The sequence below is a fragment of the Bombyx mandarina genome, chromosome 13 (assembly GCF_030267445.1).
Source record: "Bombyx mandarina strain Sakado chromosome 13, ASM3026744v2".
Taxonomy (NCBI): Eukaryota; Metazoa; Arthropoda; class Insecta; order Lepidoptera; family Bombycidae; genus Bombyx; species Bombyx mandarina.
The window spans coordinates 16,405,235-16,420,339 of NC_143220.1; the positions used below are offsets into that span (position 1 = coordinate 16,405,235).

At 34.8% G+C, this 15,105-nt stretch overlaps 1 protein-coding gene across 3 annotated transcripts; it reads left to right on the forward strand.

Moving 5' to 3' along the window:
• The first annotated feature begins 236 nt into the window (after window positions 1–236).
• On the forward strand, window positions 237–14,889 carry LOC114245305 (uncharacterized). 3 transcript variants are annotated; one of them, XM_028177436.2, is made up of 5 exons: window positions 237–447; window positions 7,992–8,172; window positions 10,821–10,935; window positions 12,048–12,306; window positions 13,795–14,889. In XM_028177436.2, the coding sequence occupies exons 2-5, from the start codon at window positions 8,001–8,003 to the stop codon at window positions 13,927–13,929; spliced, it is 681 nt and encodes a 226-aa protein (XP_028033237.2). In that variant the 5' UTR covers window positions 237–447; window positions 7,992–8,000; the 3' UTR covers window positions 13,930–14,889. The 3 variants fall into 3 exon arrangements, with proteins under 3 accessions (XP_028033237.2, XP_028033238.2, XP_028033239.2); XM_028177437.2 differs by having other exon boundaries at window positions 239–447; window positions 12,048–12,294; XM_028177438.2 differs by having other exon boundaries at window positions 241–447; window positions 12,048–12,162.
• Window positions 14,890–15,105: the final 216 nt, after the last annotated feature.

Consider the following 15,105-nt stretch of genomic DNA (forward strand, 5'->3'; position numbering starts at 1 on the left):
GCTGGAACGCATGCCTGTCTCGCGGCAGAAATGGTAGTAACTACAAAAGAACAAGGAGTAATATTGAGCCTTTCACACAATTGCTCATGTTTTGGAAACAATGTCGATTTGCAGAGAGTGATCCGTTTACTGTCAGCTTGTAATCCCATCTCAGGAGTGTCGTGTACTACTGTGTTGACTTTGTTGATCTGAGGGGGGCGGAGCGCGGCGCGGGGCGTGTAGGAGCGGTGGCTGCGCGTGCGCCGCCCATCTTCAGTTAAGCTTATATTAAAGGCACGCATCGCACGCAGTGACACGAAAGCGCAACAGCTGTCGGAGTAAAACAACGCGCTTCGTGTGCTGTGCAACGTAACTCGCGTTCTGGTCGTCGGCAGTTCTCCGCACCGTTTCACGTCTGAACGGAGGCTGGTTGGTGTTTTTGGACTAGATCATCCGTCAAATTCGAAGGTAAATAATTTCCTTGTTTAAAAGTAATCTTTCATTATTGATGTAGATATTCAATATGTATAAGTAAATATTATATTTGACGTCTAAATATATTACAGTAGAATATTAAGTACCTATATATAAAAAATTAGTTTTGATGGTTTGACGATTCATATGGTGCCAAATGGATAACGGGCCCATGGATTTTACAACATCAATTTGGATTCTCACCTAAAGAAGCGGGCGAAGCCCAACCGCAGTCCTATTATTATGAAAATTATTTTTTTGCATTCTTTATTCTCATCGGTTTTTAATGATTATGTGCAATGTTTGAACAACGCAAGGCCCGTTCACGGGGAAATAATACAATAAAAAAATATCAACGAACCTATGTCGATGAAATACATATATTTGTTGTATATACATTTCCCAAGTTCATAAATTGATATTATATTATGTTATATAACATGCTTACAAATTACTACTCTAATAGAACTATTAAATGACATATTTTATTTGATAAATATTTACGCTTTGACCTATAGTATTGATTTATGTTTTGAATCCAGTGGAAGTTTCCAAAAGAGGTATATGTGATAGGACTTTAACAGGAAAATTTTAATCGTTAAAAAAATAACAAATAATAATAGATAAATAAGATCACCAATCAAACAACATTTAAGTGTATTTACATTATTACATTTAATTTCTATAAAATATTGTTGTTTTAATTAGCACGTACCTACTTGTTGTTTATTTCAACCAAGTACTTTGCTCAGTCAGCTGTTTTACGACTCAGTACAGTCCCGTTCATTTATGCAGCCCAGGAACTATGCGGATTAGAATAAAGTATAGGGTAACCATTTTTATTGCCTGTTGCTAGATCGAGGGCGTCGCGAAAATTATACAGTGTAATGTGTGTGTCGGTATATGGAGTAATTTAATGCGATACAATAAAAATTTATTACCAGGTTGCTTGAAAGATCATCTAGCCACTTAATGGGAAAAACAATGACATCAATCAACAAAAACACTATCATGCCCTTATTAACAAGAATCATGCATCGCTCAATTGTCAACAAGTAATAAATTGAGATACAGTGTAATTACATTCAAAAAAGCGTCTTTGGTAGCCACATTCTAGAACATGAATTATGATGATGCTAGTGATCTAGGTCATCATAGCGGGGAATAGGATTCATTGAAACAATACTTAACTCTTAGTCCTTTTAGGGTTCTTTACCTAACTACTGCCTATTGTATAATTATATCTGCATCTTGACTGTTTTTCAATGTTAATTATGTTTTGGTATGCAAAATAGTATACTCACTCTGAGCCTCTCTTTCATGTAAGAAATTGTAGTATCGTCATCAGATTAATATCGTGTCAGAGTCAACCATGTTGATGCTAATTATGCTATTATACATTAGGCTCCAAGTCAATTGCATATATATAAAAACTTGCATAGAATGTTAACGAAAATATTAGATAAAAATAAGCGACTATTAAAATAATCAAGCAAAATCTATTCACCGCCAACTGAGACAGAATCTATATGAGAACTGTTTGACCCGGCTTAGTTAATTATGTGCCATTTTAATGATCGTAGATATATGTAAACGCGCTACGATTTTCTGTGAACGTCACTAAATTTAATATTTAAAACTAAACGTTGAAATTACTCTATTGTTATATTAGCTCTTTTCCATAATTGTTATTAATAACTGTATCAAATTTTCACCTCTATTAAAAAAATTACGCGCGAACACATCGAAAACGAACAACAAAAAAAACTCACAAATTCTCGATTTTTAAATTATAAAACCACGTTAAAGGTTACAAAACTCAATACTCTCGAAACTATAAATATTTTAAAGTCAACCTTCGCAATATTTTTGACCTTTATGTTGAATGCAAAACAACAACAACAAATGTTCCAAACAAAATTCCACGACCACTCAATATCGACCCTTCTCAATTCTTAATTATAGTTCTTCAATCGTAACGAGTTGTTTTAAAATACAAAATTAAATCCACCTATTTTAAATTCCAATGTAAATAAAATTTTACCTGCGTAATTTATTAAGGTCATTACCAACTTATTCTTTGAATAGCGTAGAGTAATGGCCTAACAAAATGCATCATACGTGTTTTGCAGCTATCGTCTAGGTGTTTGAACTTGAGAGACAGGTCAATGTTTAAATTGGGGTCGAAAGCGGTCATACTGCGAACTCGGAAGCTGACATTCGTGAGAGTGACCCCTGGTGCGGTTAATTCTTTTGCATTCGACAAACACGATTTACTTTGTAACCAATATGTCCCTAACAATGAAATAATTATCAAATCAATAATAATTTTGGCGACGATTGTAAGTAGTGCCTGCTTAAGTTTATGTAATTATTAGACAAAAAAATATGGAAATAAACAAGAAAACACCTATTTTTATTAATTGTTGAATTTTTTTTAAATATTTTGGTAGTTATAGATAATCATCGCTCATGGATACTAACAATGCCAAATGTTCTGGATGACTAAAACTCGACACACATAGTACTATAGTACTACATATATGATGTTTACTGAAGCCTATTTCAAAACGTTAATGCCGCCGTAAGTTATGAGACGTGCAGTCGATGTCAATTTTAGGGTGGCTGTGGCCACAGCTTTGGACAACTCAACTGCTTCGCAGAATAAATAAGCAACATACAAGCACCTTTTTATTCGAGCAGACGACTAAACCTCATACATGAGGTTTCCGCACATAGGGGCCGCGAACTCAAGGATGTTTTTACACCACCCCCTAAACGATTCCCCTTGGACTCTCTCACCGAACGTCCGAACTCCGCCCGAGATCAGAACCTGGACAGAGTAAGGGGGTTCTTGTGGTTAACACTACAACCAGACTTGCGGTGCCAAACCGAAGGCGCCTGACTGATGGGTTGTCGAAGTCGAGTCGGGGTCGACTGTCGACGACGCCGGTCTCAGCGATACGCTGGCCCATCAGGCCGGACGAGCAGTGCCGGTGTTGTTCCAAGATACCCCATTGAGTCAGAACCAGCCTGCCGGGTCGGAGCGCTATACGCCGCCGCCCGGTTTGCTCTTCCATAGTACGTTCGACGATAATACGGACCGTAACCGCCGTCGCGTCGTCCCATCCTCCTGGTGCCAGCGCGCTTGTGACGGTAGCGTGCCTCGACCTCAGCCTCGACCCCCTTAGGTCGCCCTGACTACCCTGACCATCACCGCGATGAGGCTACCTGCTCATAGAGGCCTTAGCTGGACGAATGTCCGACCCCCGACTAGGCGGCAACGGCATGACGCCAAGAGAGAAGAAGAGCTCTCCCTCTTCGATTCTGCCACCACCTTCTGTTATATGTTGGAATCTCAGAAGTTTAGCATAGCCTGCTAGTACTCGACAGCCGCGACAGGTCCGGCCCTATCCTCGCGACGAGGACACAGCGCTGCCTCAGTAGCAGTACGCAAGCGTGTGCTCCGCCGTGTCATCAATGCCAATGCAGCCAATGCAACAAGGTGCAGGTAGCGGCCGAACATGGAAGTACCTACCATTACCTCACTAACATATTCATAGTAGCCCGGAGTACAATTACCCCGCCCTTTCCTTTCAATCATCGATTGTCACTTGCAAATTATCCGTATTGTCTGGAACTGCTGCATTCATTCACACTCTATTTCAAAAGATTATATTAAACTTAACAAATTCACACTGTTTCCAGAGTACTACAACATATTATAATTTTGCAGACGAAATACGATTTAAAAAAATCGCCTTAATCTATATTAGGCATATGCATATAGGCATTGCTGCTACATAGCTACTGAATACGACGAGTAATTAAAAAATACAAGTTGCCTCACATCTAAAACTTACTATTGATTAACGTTTTTTTTTTTCGTAAAAGACGCAATTCAATGTTTGGCATAGTTTTATTCAGAAATTGATAGTTCAGTACGCGTGAACCGAGACGCTACTTAGATGTTGTGTCGCGTCATATTCATACGAGTCAGCTGCCTGACAACAAGACAACAGCATTATTAGGTACCTACGAGACGGAAACACGCGCTCTCTGTGTGACCAGGGATACCAGAGTCCAACAGTAACATTTAATAAAGAATATAAAACATTACATGATCGTGATATTAGATTTTTTTTTTACCAGAAAGAACCTGGCCGACTTTATCAAATTAAATATATTGAACTCGAATAAAACTTTTAAAATAAGTTAAACGTAAATATACTCAATAATTCTCATATAATAGTATGTAACATTTGAACATAAAACGTTATTGTAAAATTTGTAGTAAAAAAAATGTTAGTGAAAATATATTAAGACCGTATTGGATACGTGTTCTAACTAATTTTTTTATCAATCATTTTTCGAGATTTAAGGGCAATAAAGTATGTAATCAGAAGACTTTTTTTATATTTCTATACCTGTCTTTCTCAGTAGAAATAAATAGAATGCTTCTTGCCAATATGGTCGCAGAGCACGCCGTACCACCAGTACTTACGTAAATTTACTAAATTACATTCTAATTTCTACTCTAGTTTTACGCATTTAATCTAATACAAACTTGGAGCAGCCCTAAATGCAAGACCGGTTGCAATAACAGTCCAGACATACTCGTCCTCATTGATATAAAAGTCTTCTGAGCCTGTATAATACTTCGGCTAGATAATCTTTGTTCATAAATCATTTTACATCGGTTTTAATAATATATATAACAGTTTTAATATATTATACAGATACACGACGTTTATAGGAAGAGTCACGCTTCGAACATGGACACTAAGAATGGGCCGTGAAAAAATAGGAAATCCATGTCTATGAACCGTCAATTGATATCAACAAAAGAACTCTACATGCTTCTTCGTATCTTTTCCAGCTTTAAATCTCAAAATTTAACCCAAGATTATCTGTATAAATTCATCGTAGAAAAAGATATCCAGATCAATTCAATTATTAGACAAACATGTAGGTACAAAAGACGCCAGCATGGTAGGGCAGCAATCAATTTCAATTTATGATTTTTTTTTACTCCGGTAACCGTTTACCCTAAGGTGAACAGTCAGCCACCGTTTGTGGACTCCAAAATCCAAATAATCCAATCAAATATAAAAATCCAATCCAAAATAAATATAGAACTTGCCACTTCATCACATTTCTTCAAAGCCTAGAGCAAGCGATGTAAGATGAGCTGTATTTGCGTACGCATGAAATCACGGACACACGCTTGTGTAAGCTTACTTTTACAATTATACAGTCTGATTTCAATAATAATAATACTAATTGTAAATCCTATAATTTTTACTTGATAGAAACCAAATAGACTTAAACTAATTATTTCATTCACTCAATTACTTTACCTAATTAATTCAATGAATTTCACTTAATTATTCAAGTTTACATTAATTACCATCAGTATATTATTACTGTTGCCTCGTAATTAATTATATTACAATTGTTTATGTTATTGTAAAAAAAACTTTATATTTATAACAATATAATCTTATCTACTTTTATTTAGGTTATTTTTCTTTCGCGTAAGTTTTTCATTAATGAAGCTTTAAAAAAATCGTACACTAAAATGTTTTTAAATGTAAAATTTTGTATATTTTGGATTAACATTATCAAGCAATAAAGAGAAACAATTTTGAAAAAGATTTTTAACTATGTATATAGTTAGTATCAATGGAAACATCATCAGATCTATCGAATAAAATTCGAAATTAAAATCCTTAACTATTTCAAACGAATTCGGCTACGCAACAAACCCACATTTTTTCAATACTCAAGGTAACGGTATAATGTCAGTGTGCGTAAGACGCAACATTAAACCATATATATATATATATATGTATATACCATTGTTTTATCAAAGTAATGCTGCACCCACCCTAGACATACTATTCTTGGACGTAACGTAATAAAGGAAGAAGCTGATTTGCATTTTTATTAACGTGGAAGGTGAACGTGGCTAGTGAAATCATCTTTCATTTGAACCCAATGCTATTACTGGTATAGGTTCGAATATCCGTGGTTATTATTCACTGACCCAACACAGGATGTCATTAGTTTAGATGTATTTATAGATTCTCTTACCCAGTATTGATCTTTTGAGTCAATGGTCAATGAAAATAATTTTACAGTAAGGAGAACGCACCGTTACGTTCTAAAAAATATTAAAAAAAAACTAAGATAATTTATTTATAGAAATTGTATTTTAAAAACAGTGAGAATGACATGATAGTAGGTACCGCAAAATAAAAACTTGTCGAAACTGATAACCTCCGCTTTTATATATTTTAAATCTTTTAAAAAATAACATATAAATGTGTTATAAATATATTTTCGTGTCATATTCGTGAATCGACTATTTCTGCCGTGAAGCAGTAATGCGTTTCGGTTCGAAGGGTGGGGTAGCCGTTGTAAACTATACTTGAGACCTTAGAACTTAAATCTCAAGATGGGTGGCGCATTTACGTTGTGGATGTCTATGGGCTCCAGTAACCACTTAACACCAGGAGGGCTGTGAGATCGTCCACCCATGTAAACAATAAAAAAAAATCGACAATCAAACAAGAATGATTGGTTTTAATGTTATCAATATCCCTGCCTTTTTGGTTTAGTTAATTTTACAATTCGCCTTCGATTACTTTCAACGATAAGTGGGAAAATATTAAATGCAATTAATTCGTTTTATTATTTGTTTTTCATCGACATTTTCTTATTGATACCCAAATAAGTGCAGAGCTTACGGGGTATTATGTAGACACTAATGCACTTCAAAACATGAATACTGCCTCGCCCTACTTGAGGTATTGAAGAATTTATTTAAAAGAAATAAAACATTAATACTTTAACAGTGAACCAGAACTCTTCTTAGATATAAGTAAATATAATAAAATATTCATAATATTTATACGTATGATAATAATGTTTTTCAAGTATACTGGAAATAATATAATTCATTTTGATCGTACTTAATGAAGCAAAAACAGAATGTGCGGATAATATAAACATTCCAAGTCCATCATTGGAAAACATCGTGAATTCAATTAATTATGTAAAGAAGTTCAGAGTTAATAAGATGACATTTGAACTTTACTGCCACGAGACACGAGTACCTCTGTAGTTACCTATCCATATGAGATACGATAAGATTGGATAGTAAGCGGATATGATTACGTAGGATACTTAATCAATATTACCATTTCACATTCAAGTCTATAAATATGCATTTCACTTTCAATATTACAATTGCATTTAGGAAATGAAACGTCCTTTGAGGGATTCATATCTTATATCAGTCGGGTGGGGTCGGTATCAGGTTACAGCTTCACCCTTCAATATAAAAGCCTAAAGCCGTCTCGTGTTACTCACATTCAAGTATCAAATATCAAACCTAACTTTTGCGCTTAGATATTTTATTACTCTTATTACTACTAGTAACTTTTAGTTGCACAAAGTTATTATTGACTGAATACGCATTGTTTACTATTGCAGATTAATTAGATAAATCTGTTAATTACTCGGTGTTTCAGGGTGACAAAATGTTGGTGAGCAACGCCATCCAGCTTACAGTATTCATGGTAGCTGTTTTATGGAAAAACGAAGCCGAAGCGGCGACAAAAGCATCTGTCAAGTTCTGTGGTCGCCACCTGAGTGAGATCATGAGCAGAGTCTGTCACGCATACAATGGCCCTTCTTGGGATGTTCCTACAGGTATTTAATTATTTCATGAAATCCTACACAATTTTTAGCAAATCAGACGTTGCCACGTAATACTTCCTTCATGAATTTGTGTAATAATCTGTCAAAGACGTCCAAAGTCCAAAGTAACGTGTACATATGACTATTCTCATTTATAAGATATAGCATTGAATAATAATAAAAAGGTCATTTATATCTGATTACAAAATAATTATTGTAAACAACTTCAATCACGTTTAAATTATAATCCAAAACCCAAATAATAACAGTACGTTTTATATGTAAAGATAGCTGATGTGTATAAATTGTTCCCACACGATAGTATTTCTAAATTTAACATTGTATGATGACTTGTCAGGCCAAATTCTGGCCCTTATCTCAATTTTATCGGACGGAATTATTACGGACGTTGGCATAAAACTGCGTAATTAAGTAGATTAGCCAATGTGAAAAGTATGAAATTATTTAGATGCTCGCCTTCTGTAGGGCTTTTTCTATGTATTCCGACTTCTAACTGTCTTGGGCTATACGAATACGAATGACTCATTTGTTGTCTGCCTATATTTCTACTTCTAGTTCGTGGTAGCCGTTCCACTTAATACCAGAGTATTGTATACGATCAGAATCGTATACAGGTGCTGTCCTTTATCAGGGATAATCAGAAGAGACAGCACGTAGTCAATATTACCACCGGCATACTTACCAATCAAAACGAATATTTTACGAATTATGAAATCAATCAAATATGTCGTTTACTATAGGTAGATAACGAATAGCCAATATCAAAATCTTGAAGACGACATTTATTTAGTACTAGCTGACCCGGCAAACTTCGTAGTGCCTCAATCTATAAATAAAAGACCTAAACTTTTGTATAAAATAAAACTTAAAACAAACAAAAGGAATCCTTCTGACGGGGGACACATCAAAGGGAAAACCAAATTATTATTTTTATTTAATTCCGAGCAGACGTTCTCCAGTTTTAACGAGACTAACAAACAGCAATTCATTTTTATACATATGGATAGATAGATAATTTAAATAAAAGGTTTTATTTTATTTATTACTTTGTAACGAAGCAAAAATAACACCGGCCGACAAAATTTTCCTTGTTCAAGTTCTGATTATTTTTTTCCACTAATTTGGTAGTGCTGATCACGAAATTATACCTCATTTTATCGTATCACATCAGGTTTTTAAAAAAGTTAAGACATTGGCTATTTTAAAATTTTTGATTAAAATAAATTATATTTTAGATTTTGGCACTCTTTTCTCGAATCGTGCGACCTCTCGTGAGGAAATATATTAGTTGCAACAACGACACACCCATTCGAAACAGGTTACATGCAAATACACCTCTACAGTTACTTTGTTTATAAACTTTTTACTGAAATTATTGTTTATATAAAAAGTTCTTACGTTTAACTTATATAATTTTTTTATATATTTTTTTTACTTATTTACACTTCGATCAATAATACTACTTATTGATCGAAGTATTTACAAAATTTCCATGCTTCTTGTGTGAGTGGGACAGTAGAGCACGAGACTAGCACTACGTACAAAAACAATGGAATCCTCGTAAAAATCTCAAAGTAGGAACAAAAAACGTTATATGAAATTTTTTTATTAGTCCTGAAAAAATTTTACTACCTCCGCTTCATATCAGACTCGGTATTACAGTTCGTTAAAGTATTGGATGAAAACAATGCTAGTTTTGATTACCTGTGTGAAAAATTTCCAAGATTATCTGATGCAAAAATTTAAGACGGAGTGTTCGATGGACCGCAAATCAGATCTTTGATGGCTGATGAAAAATTTGATGCCAATGAATGAATGAATAACACTGAATCAGATGCTTGGCTGGCGTTCAAAGATGTTGTCAACAATTTTCTAGGAAATAATAAACATCCCGACTATAAAAATAAGGTTGCAAGCTTAATGGATAAGTAACAAAAATTGGGGTGTAATATGCGCATAAAACTCCACTTTCTAGATTCACATGTGGACTTTTTTCCTGATAATCTTGGTGATTACAGTGAAGAGCAGGGAAAAAGGTTTCATCAGGACATAAAAACTATGGAGACAAGGTACCAAGGTCAATGGAATGTGAATATGATGGCTGATTACTGCTGGTCACTGACACGTGATATTACTGAAGATACTCACAAAAAAACTACACCCAGACGTAATTTTGTCGCGAAACGTAAAATATGTCACTCTAAATAGTACTGTAGCATGGTTTAGACTCAATGTTTTCTTTGTAAATGTTCCAATATATGTTTTTGTAATATGATTATTGATTTTTTCTTGAAATTTTGAAAAAAATGCTTTCTCCTTCTTTTAAAAAAATCTGATGTGATAGGGCAAATATGTAGGTGTTTTTGTGTTTAAAATAGTATAAATTGGTGATATTTGTGGCTCAAATACAAACAACTTTCAAAAAATTTTCATTTGTCGGCCGGTGTAAGTGTTGGTGCATTGAAACAAATTATATAATATTTTCTTCGGTTCTCACGAGTCGTAAACATAATTAAAACTACTTTTACCGTTTAATCTCGTAATATTTATTTATACTATACTATGTCCGACGTTTCCAACACTTTGCAGTTTTCGTGGTCACTGTAGTTTTTACAAGATACTTTATTTTTGTTAAATAGTTGAACAACCCGGTGGGTTGCTTCGACGAAAACGGCAACTTGGCATCGCCGACGAGTGCTGCTTAATGGGCTGCACTTGGGAACAATTAAGCGAATATTGTTCTATTATTGCATAGTAAGTATTGCACTACTATTTTAAGGTGGGTGGCGCATTTACGTTGTGGATGTCTATGGGCTCCAGTAACCACTTAACATCAGGTGGGCTGTGAGCTCGTCCACCCATCTAAGCAATAAAAAAAAAAAAAAAAAAAACTACATCTTTGACAATTTTTTATGGATGTACCTTTTAGCCACTAAACAAATTCCTTTGACTTGACTAAGTGATATATTTTTAGTAACTAAGTCTCTACAACTATATAATCCAGACATCTTAAATGAGTAAACTCAATCTCTACTCTTGTTTTTTTGTTGCACTAAAAACACATATAGCAGCTGATAAGAAGGAAAAGTAGTAAAAAGCACGTAGACGCTAATGCATATATGTTATGATAGACGTCGTAGCCTACATGATAAGACGACTTGGACTTCCACGATGAAAGAATAACATCATGTTACAAAAGTAAAACCTGCAAAAATCCTAAATATGCGTATTTTACCGGGGGTAGGGCGGTTTTTTTACCGCCGCGGGCACGTAACGCACTCCCGACTATTTCTGCCGCACAGCCGTCATGCGTTTGAGCTTGAAGGGCATCATTGTTGCCGCTACACAATTCAATTGAGTTTTCAACCTCATATCCCACGGTGGATAACGCAAATAGTGTTGTGAGTGCAATAACCACTACTAGACGGGACGAGAACGCGTATATTCATGTAGTGCAATAAAAAGTAGGTACATGCAAAGGTAACGCTTGTCCCTTGTAGAAGACATTCGGACTTCATACCGATCACAAGAGAAGTGCTAGGTACTATATTTTGCGCCATTGTAAAACAAATAATGGTCAAGCAAAATAAGATAAAAGATGCAAATTAAATTCTCAAACTGATGTTTAAACATGCCGTGCCAGTTGCCACCTGCTGTTAATAAGTCCCTAGACACCAGAACCTAAGCACGGTAGTCCATTCTGATACATAATGATGTCTCATCCGATATAATTAACATGTGCTTCCCAATAGAAACTTTCAGGACTAAGATATCTACCGGAATCGATTCAGAAAATGTGAATCGAACCAGTACATAGCGTACTGAATTATTTTTATAATTTCTTTAAGAGTTTACTCTCTTTACAGTTCAGAATCGCCATTAGAAGATTTAGAATCTCACGTAATCGCAGATCGTTCGGCGGAACAGGAGAACTTAGCGGGGGGTGCTAAGACGACGACTACAACGACGACACCGGCTGTGGTAGGCAGTGATGAGCACGTGCACGTTCGAGGCGAAACGGGACTCGCATCGAGTCACGGGTACGGGCGGGCCAGAGGACGCCGCTGTTGGTGCCGGCGCAAGAGGCGCTCGGGCCGACGGCGAGCCTCCCTCGTGGGTAACATGGTGTGTCTGTCAATCGTTAACATGATCTCTTTATACTTCATTGGCTTCATTAGAAATTTGTTGAATGATTATTTTATTTGAAATTTATTCGAGATGACTTCGCGGTAGAGGGTGGTTTTATAGAGTGTCAGTGCTGTTTGTTGCGTATCAGTAGTGTTTAGTTTCAGCAGTAAAGATTCAAATTAAAAATTCATATATATTAGCTATTTGTTGTCCACAAAAATTACAATTACCAAAAGACATATTTAAAATAACGTATTTTAAATGTGTGAATAATGGACATATTTAAAATAATGAAATATTTTAAATGTATGAATAATTTTGAAATAATTTCCATCAAAATTGCCGAATTTCGTTTTAGATCTTAAGTATTAAGAGAACATGTTACGTTGACAACATAACTAATTCATAATTAACGCTTTTTGCATGTATTTTTTTTCTAATCTGATAATAACAACATAAATGCTGTGAACATAACATAACAAGCTATAGTTAAAACTACACGTTAGACAATTACAATGTTAGATTATTATTTTTTTGTGCATAGCCTCTAGCTAGCTAACTAGCTCATGGCTCATCAGCTGTTGTTGTGTACCGGAGCCGATATAAACTAAAATTTGAATGTAAAATGGTTAGAGTTAAAATTAAACAAAATATAAGAAGGTAAGTGGAAACTGACGTTGACGGCTTACCGCATGAAATTTAACACAAACTAAGTTCAGGTGTAATCTAACCAAGTAGAAATATTATATACATAAATGTACTTACGTAAATGTACTACTGCATCCATTTGGGTTTTATACGATTGCATGTTTTACTATTCATTAAAACAAGCATGGAATAATATTCATACAAGATTAGCACATTTTTATAATCTTGCTACAGGAGACAAGCACACGATTTAATATACCTAACCGTAGTGTAGGTAGGCAACATTTTAACAACTGTGTCCTTGTCAATGACCATGAGTGACGGTAACCGCTTGCCATCAGGTGGATCATAAGCTCATTTCTTTTCGATGACAGTAAAAAAACACCATATTGTTTACAGTGCCAAAATTTTTCTAATAAGCTACCAATCGCGACTCGTAAACAAACCGTTACTGGTGGTAGGACATCTTGTGAGTCCGCACGGGTGGGTACCACCACTCTGCTTATTTCTGCCGTGAAGCAGTTATGCGTTCCGGTTTGAAGGGTGGGGCAGCCGTTGTATGAAACTATACTGAGACCTTAGAACTTATATCTCAAAGTGGGTGGCGCATGTACGTTGTAGATGTCTATGGGCTCCAGTAACCACTTAACATCAGGTGGGCTGTGAGCTTGTCCACCCATCTAAGCAATAAAAAAAAACCTCCCGACTTAAACATGCTATAAATGATTTCGAATAAACTTGGACCAATTTGGACCTCATGAACTGATTCACTCGAGACTAGGATGAAACTAAGGCGGTTGAAACAAAAAAATAATTATAAGTACGAAATTGTTACAGGCGATCATAAAAAATGCAGTTCGCGCCGCTCCCGTCGTGGGCACCGTGTCACCTCTGATTACTTGGGGCAGAACCCTCAACACGGACCTACCGCGACCGAACAATGACAGATACGCTTACGTCGTCTACACATAAATATCGAACTTTGCTTTCGCATGCAAGATATGTTATCCTAATAAAAGCTGGATTATTCGACATATAATTCAACTTTTCCTATAATAGTAATAATATTTCTACATAATATTATTTAACCTACACATTATGTTACATTACAGACATTAAAACGTTTTATGCGTAGGTATAATAACTGAAAGTGTTCAATCAAAATACCTGATTAGTAGGTAAATCTGAAATTCATAAAATTATGATATTCAGCCTTGAAAGACTATACTATAAAGTAAAATCAAAAGTGTGGATATAGTAGCATGGTATGAACTTAAATAATCTGTCATGAAATCATTGTTATTAAATCAATTTATTGTAAACGTAATATACTAGGTACTACGTTTACAATCCAAGTAATAGGTACAAATTTACTAGGTGTCTATTTTATTTATAACGAAATATTCATTCTCACAATTCACTTTAATTTATTGCATATCCCCATTTTAGTCTAAAAATTATTCACAATAACTCGAGATGAAGGGATTATATTGAATTGTTTAAAAGTGAATAAACTAGTAAAGCGTTTAAAAATGTAGTTTGTAGTAGGTAATTATACTTCATATATATATAGAACTTAACTTTAAGGACACATTATAAAAGACTATGTAATAAAAGTAGATTTCTACAAACATTTTTTACATCCCCAAATTAATAATTGGACACAAAGTATACGACGACACTATTCATCATTTCACATAAAGGCTGTCGAAAACATTTATTTATATTTCTACCATTTAAGAATTGAAGATCTCTAAAATATCTGTGATAAACCACACTCGAGAATCATTATTTTGTATTGTAGTTTTATCTGCGTACCAGTGTTTTTTGTCTATTTTCTTTATGAGTGTCTGTGTAACCTTAGATTATTTATAATGAATGTAATTTTATGACCATGTATGGATACTATAATAAAATTTTAGGACAATGAAATGAAAGTTTAATTTCGTACCCAAGTAGCTATATAGATAAAAGTCTAGCTAGTACATATTATTATTGTTATATAGATATATTTATTACAACTAATTTTTTGCAAAAAAAAACTAACTTGTTTGAGGTATTTATTTACCTATGAAGTTGCCGTTTAGTAAACATAAAGTTTTCATCGATATTTTTTAATTTATATCAATTCATTTCTGCCATAGCAAT

What these genes read in the sequence shown, in the direction of transcription:
- LOC114245305 (XM_028177436.2), top strand. Translation starts at nt 8,001, where the DNA reads ATGTTGGTGAGCAACGCCATCCAGCTTACAGTATTCATGGTAGCTGTT. An exon ending in TTCTTGGGATGTTCCTACAG is followed by an intron (nt 8,173 to 10,820) that starts GTATTTAATTAT and finishes TTTGTTAAATAG; the next exon opens with TTGAACAACCCGGTGGGTTG. An exon ending in CCTCCCTCGTGGGTAACATG is followed by an intron (nt 12,307 to 13,794) that starts GTGTGTCTGTCA and finishes AAATTGTTACAG; the next exon opens with GCGATCATAAAAAATGCAGT.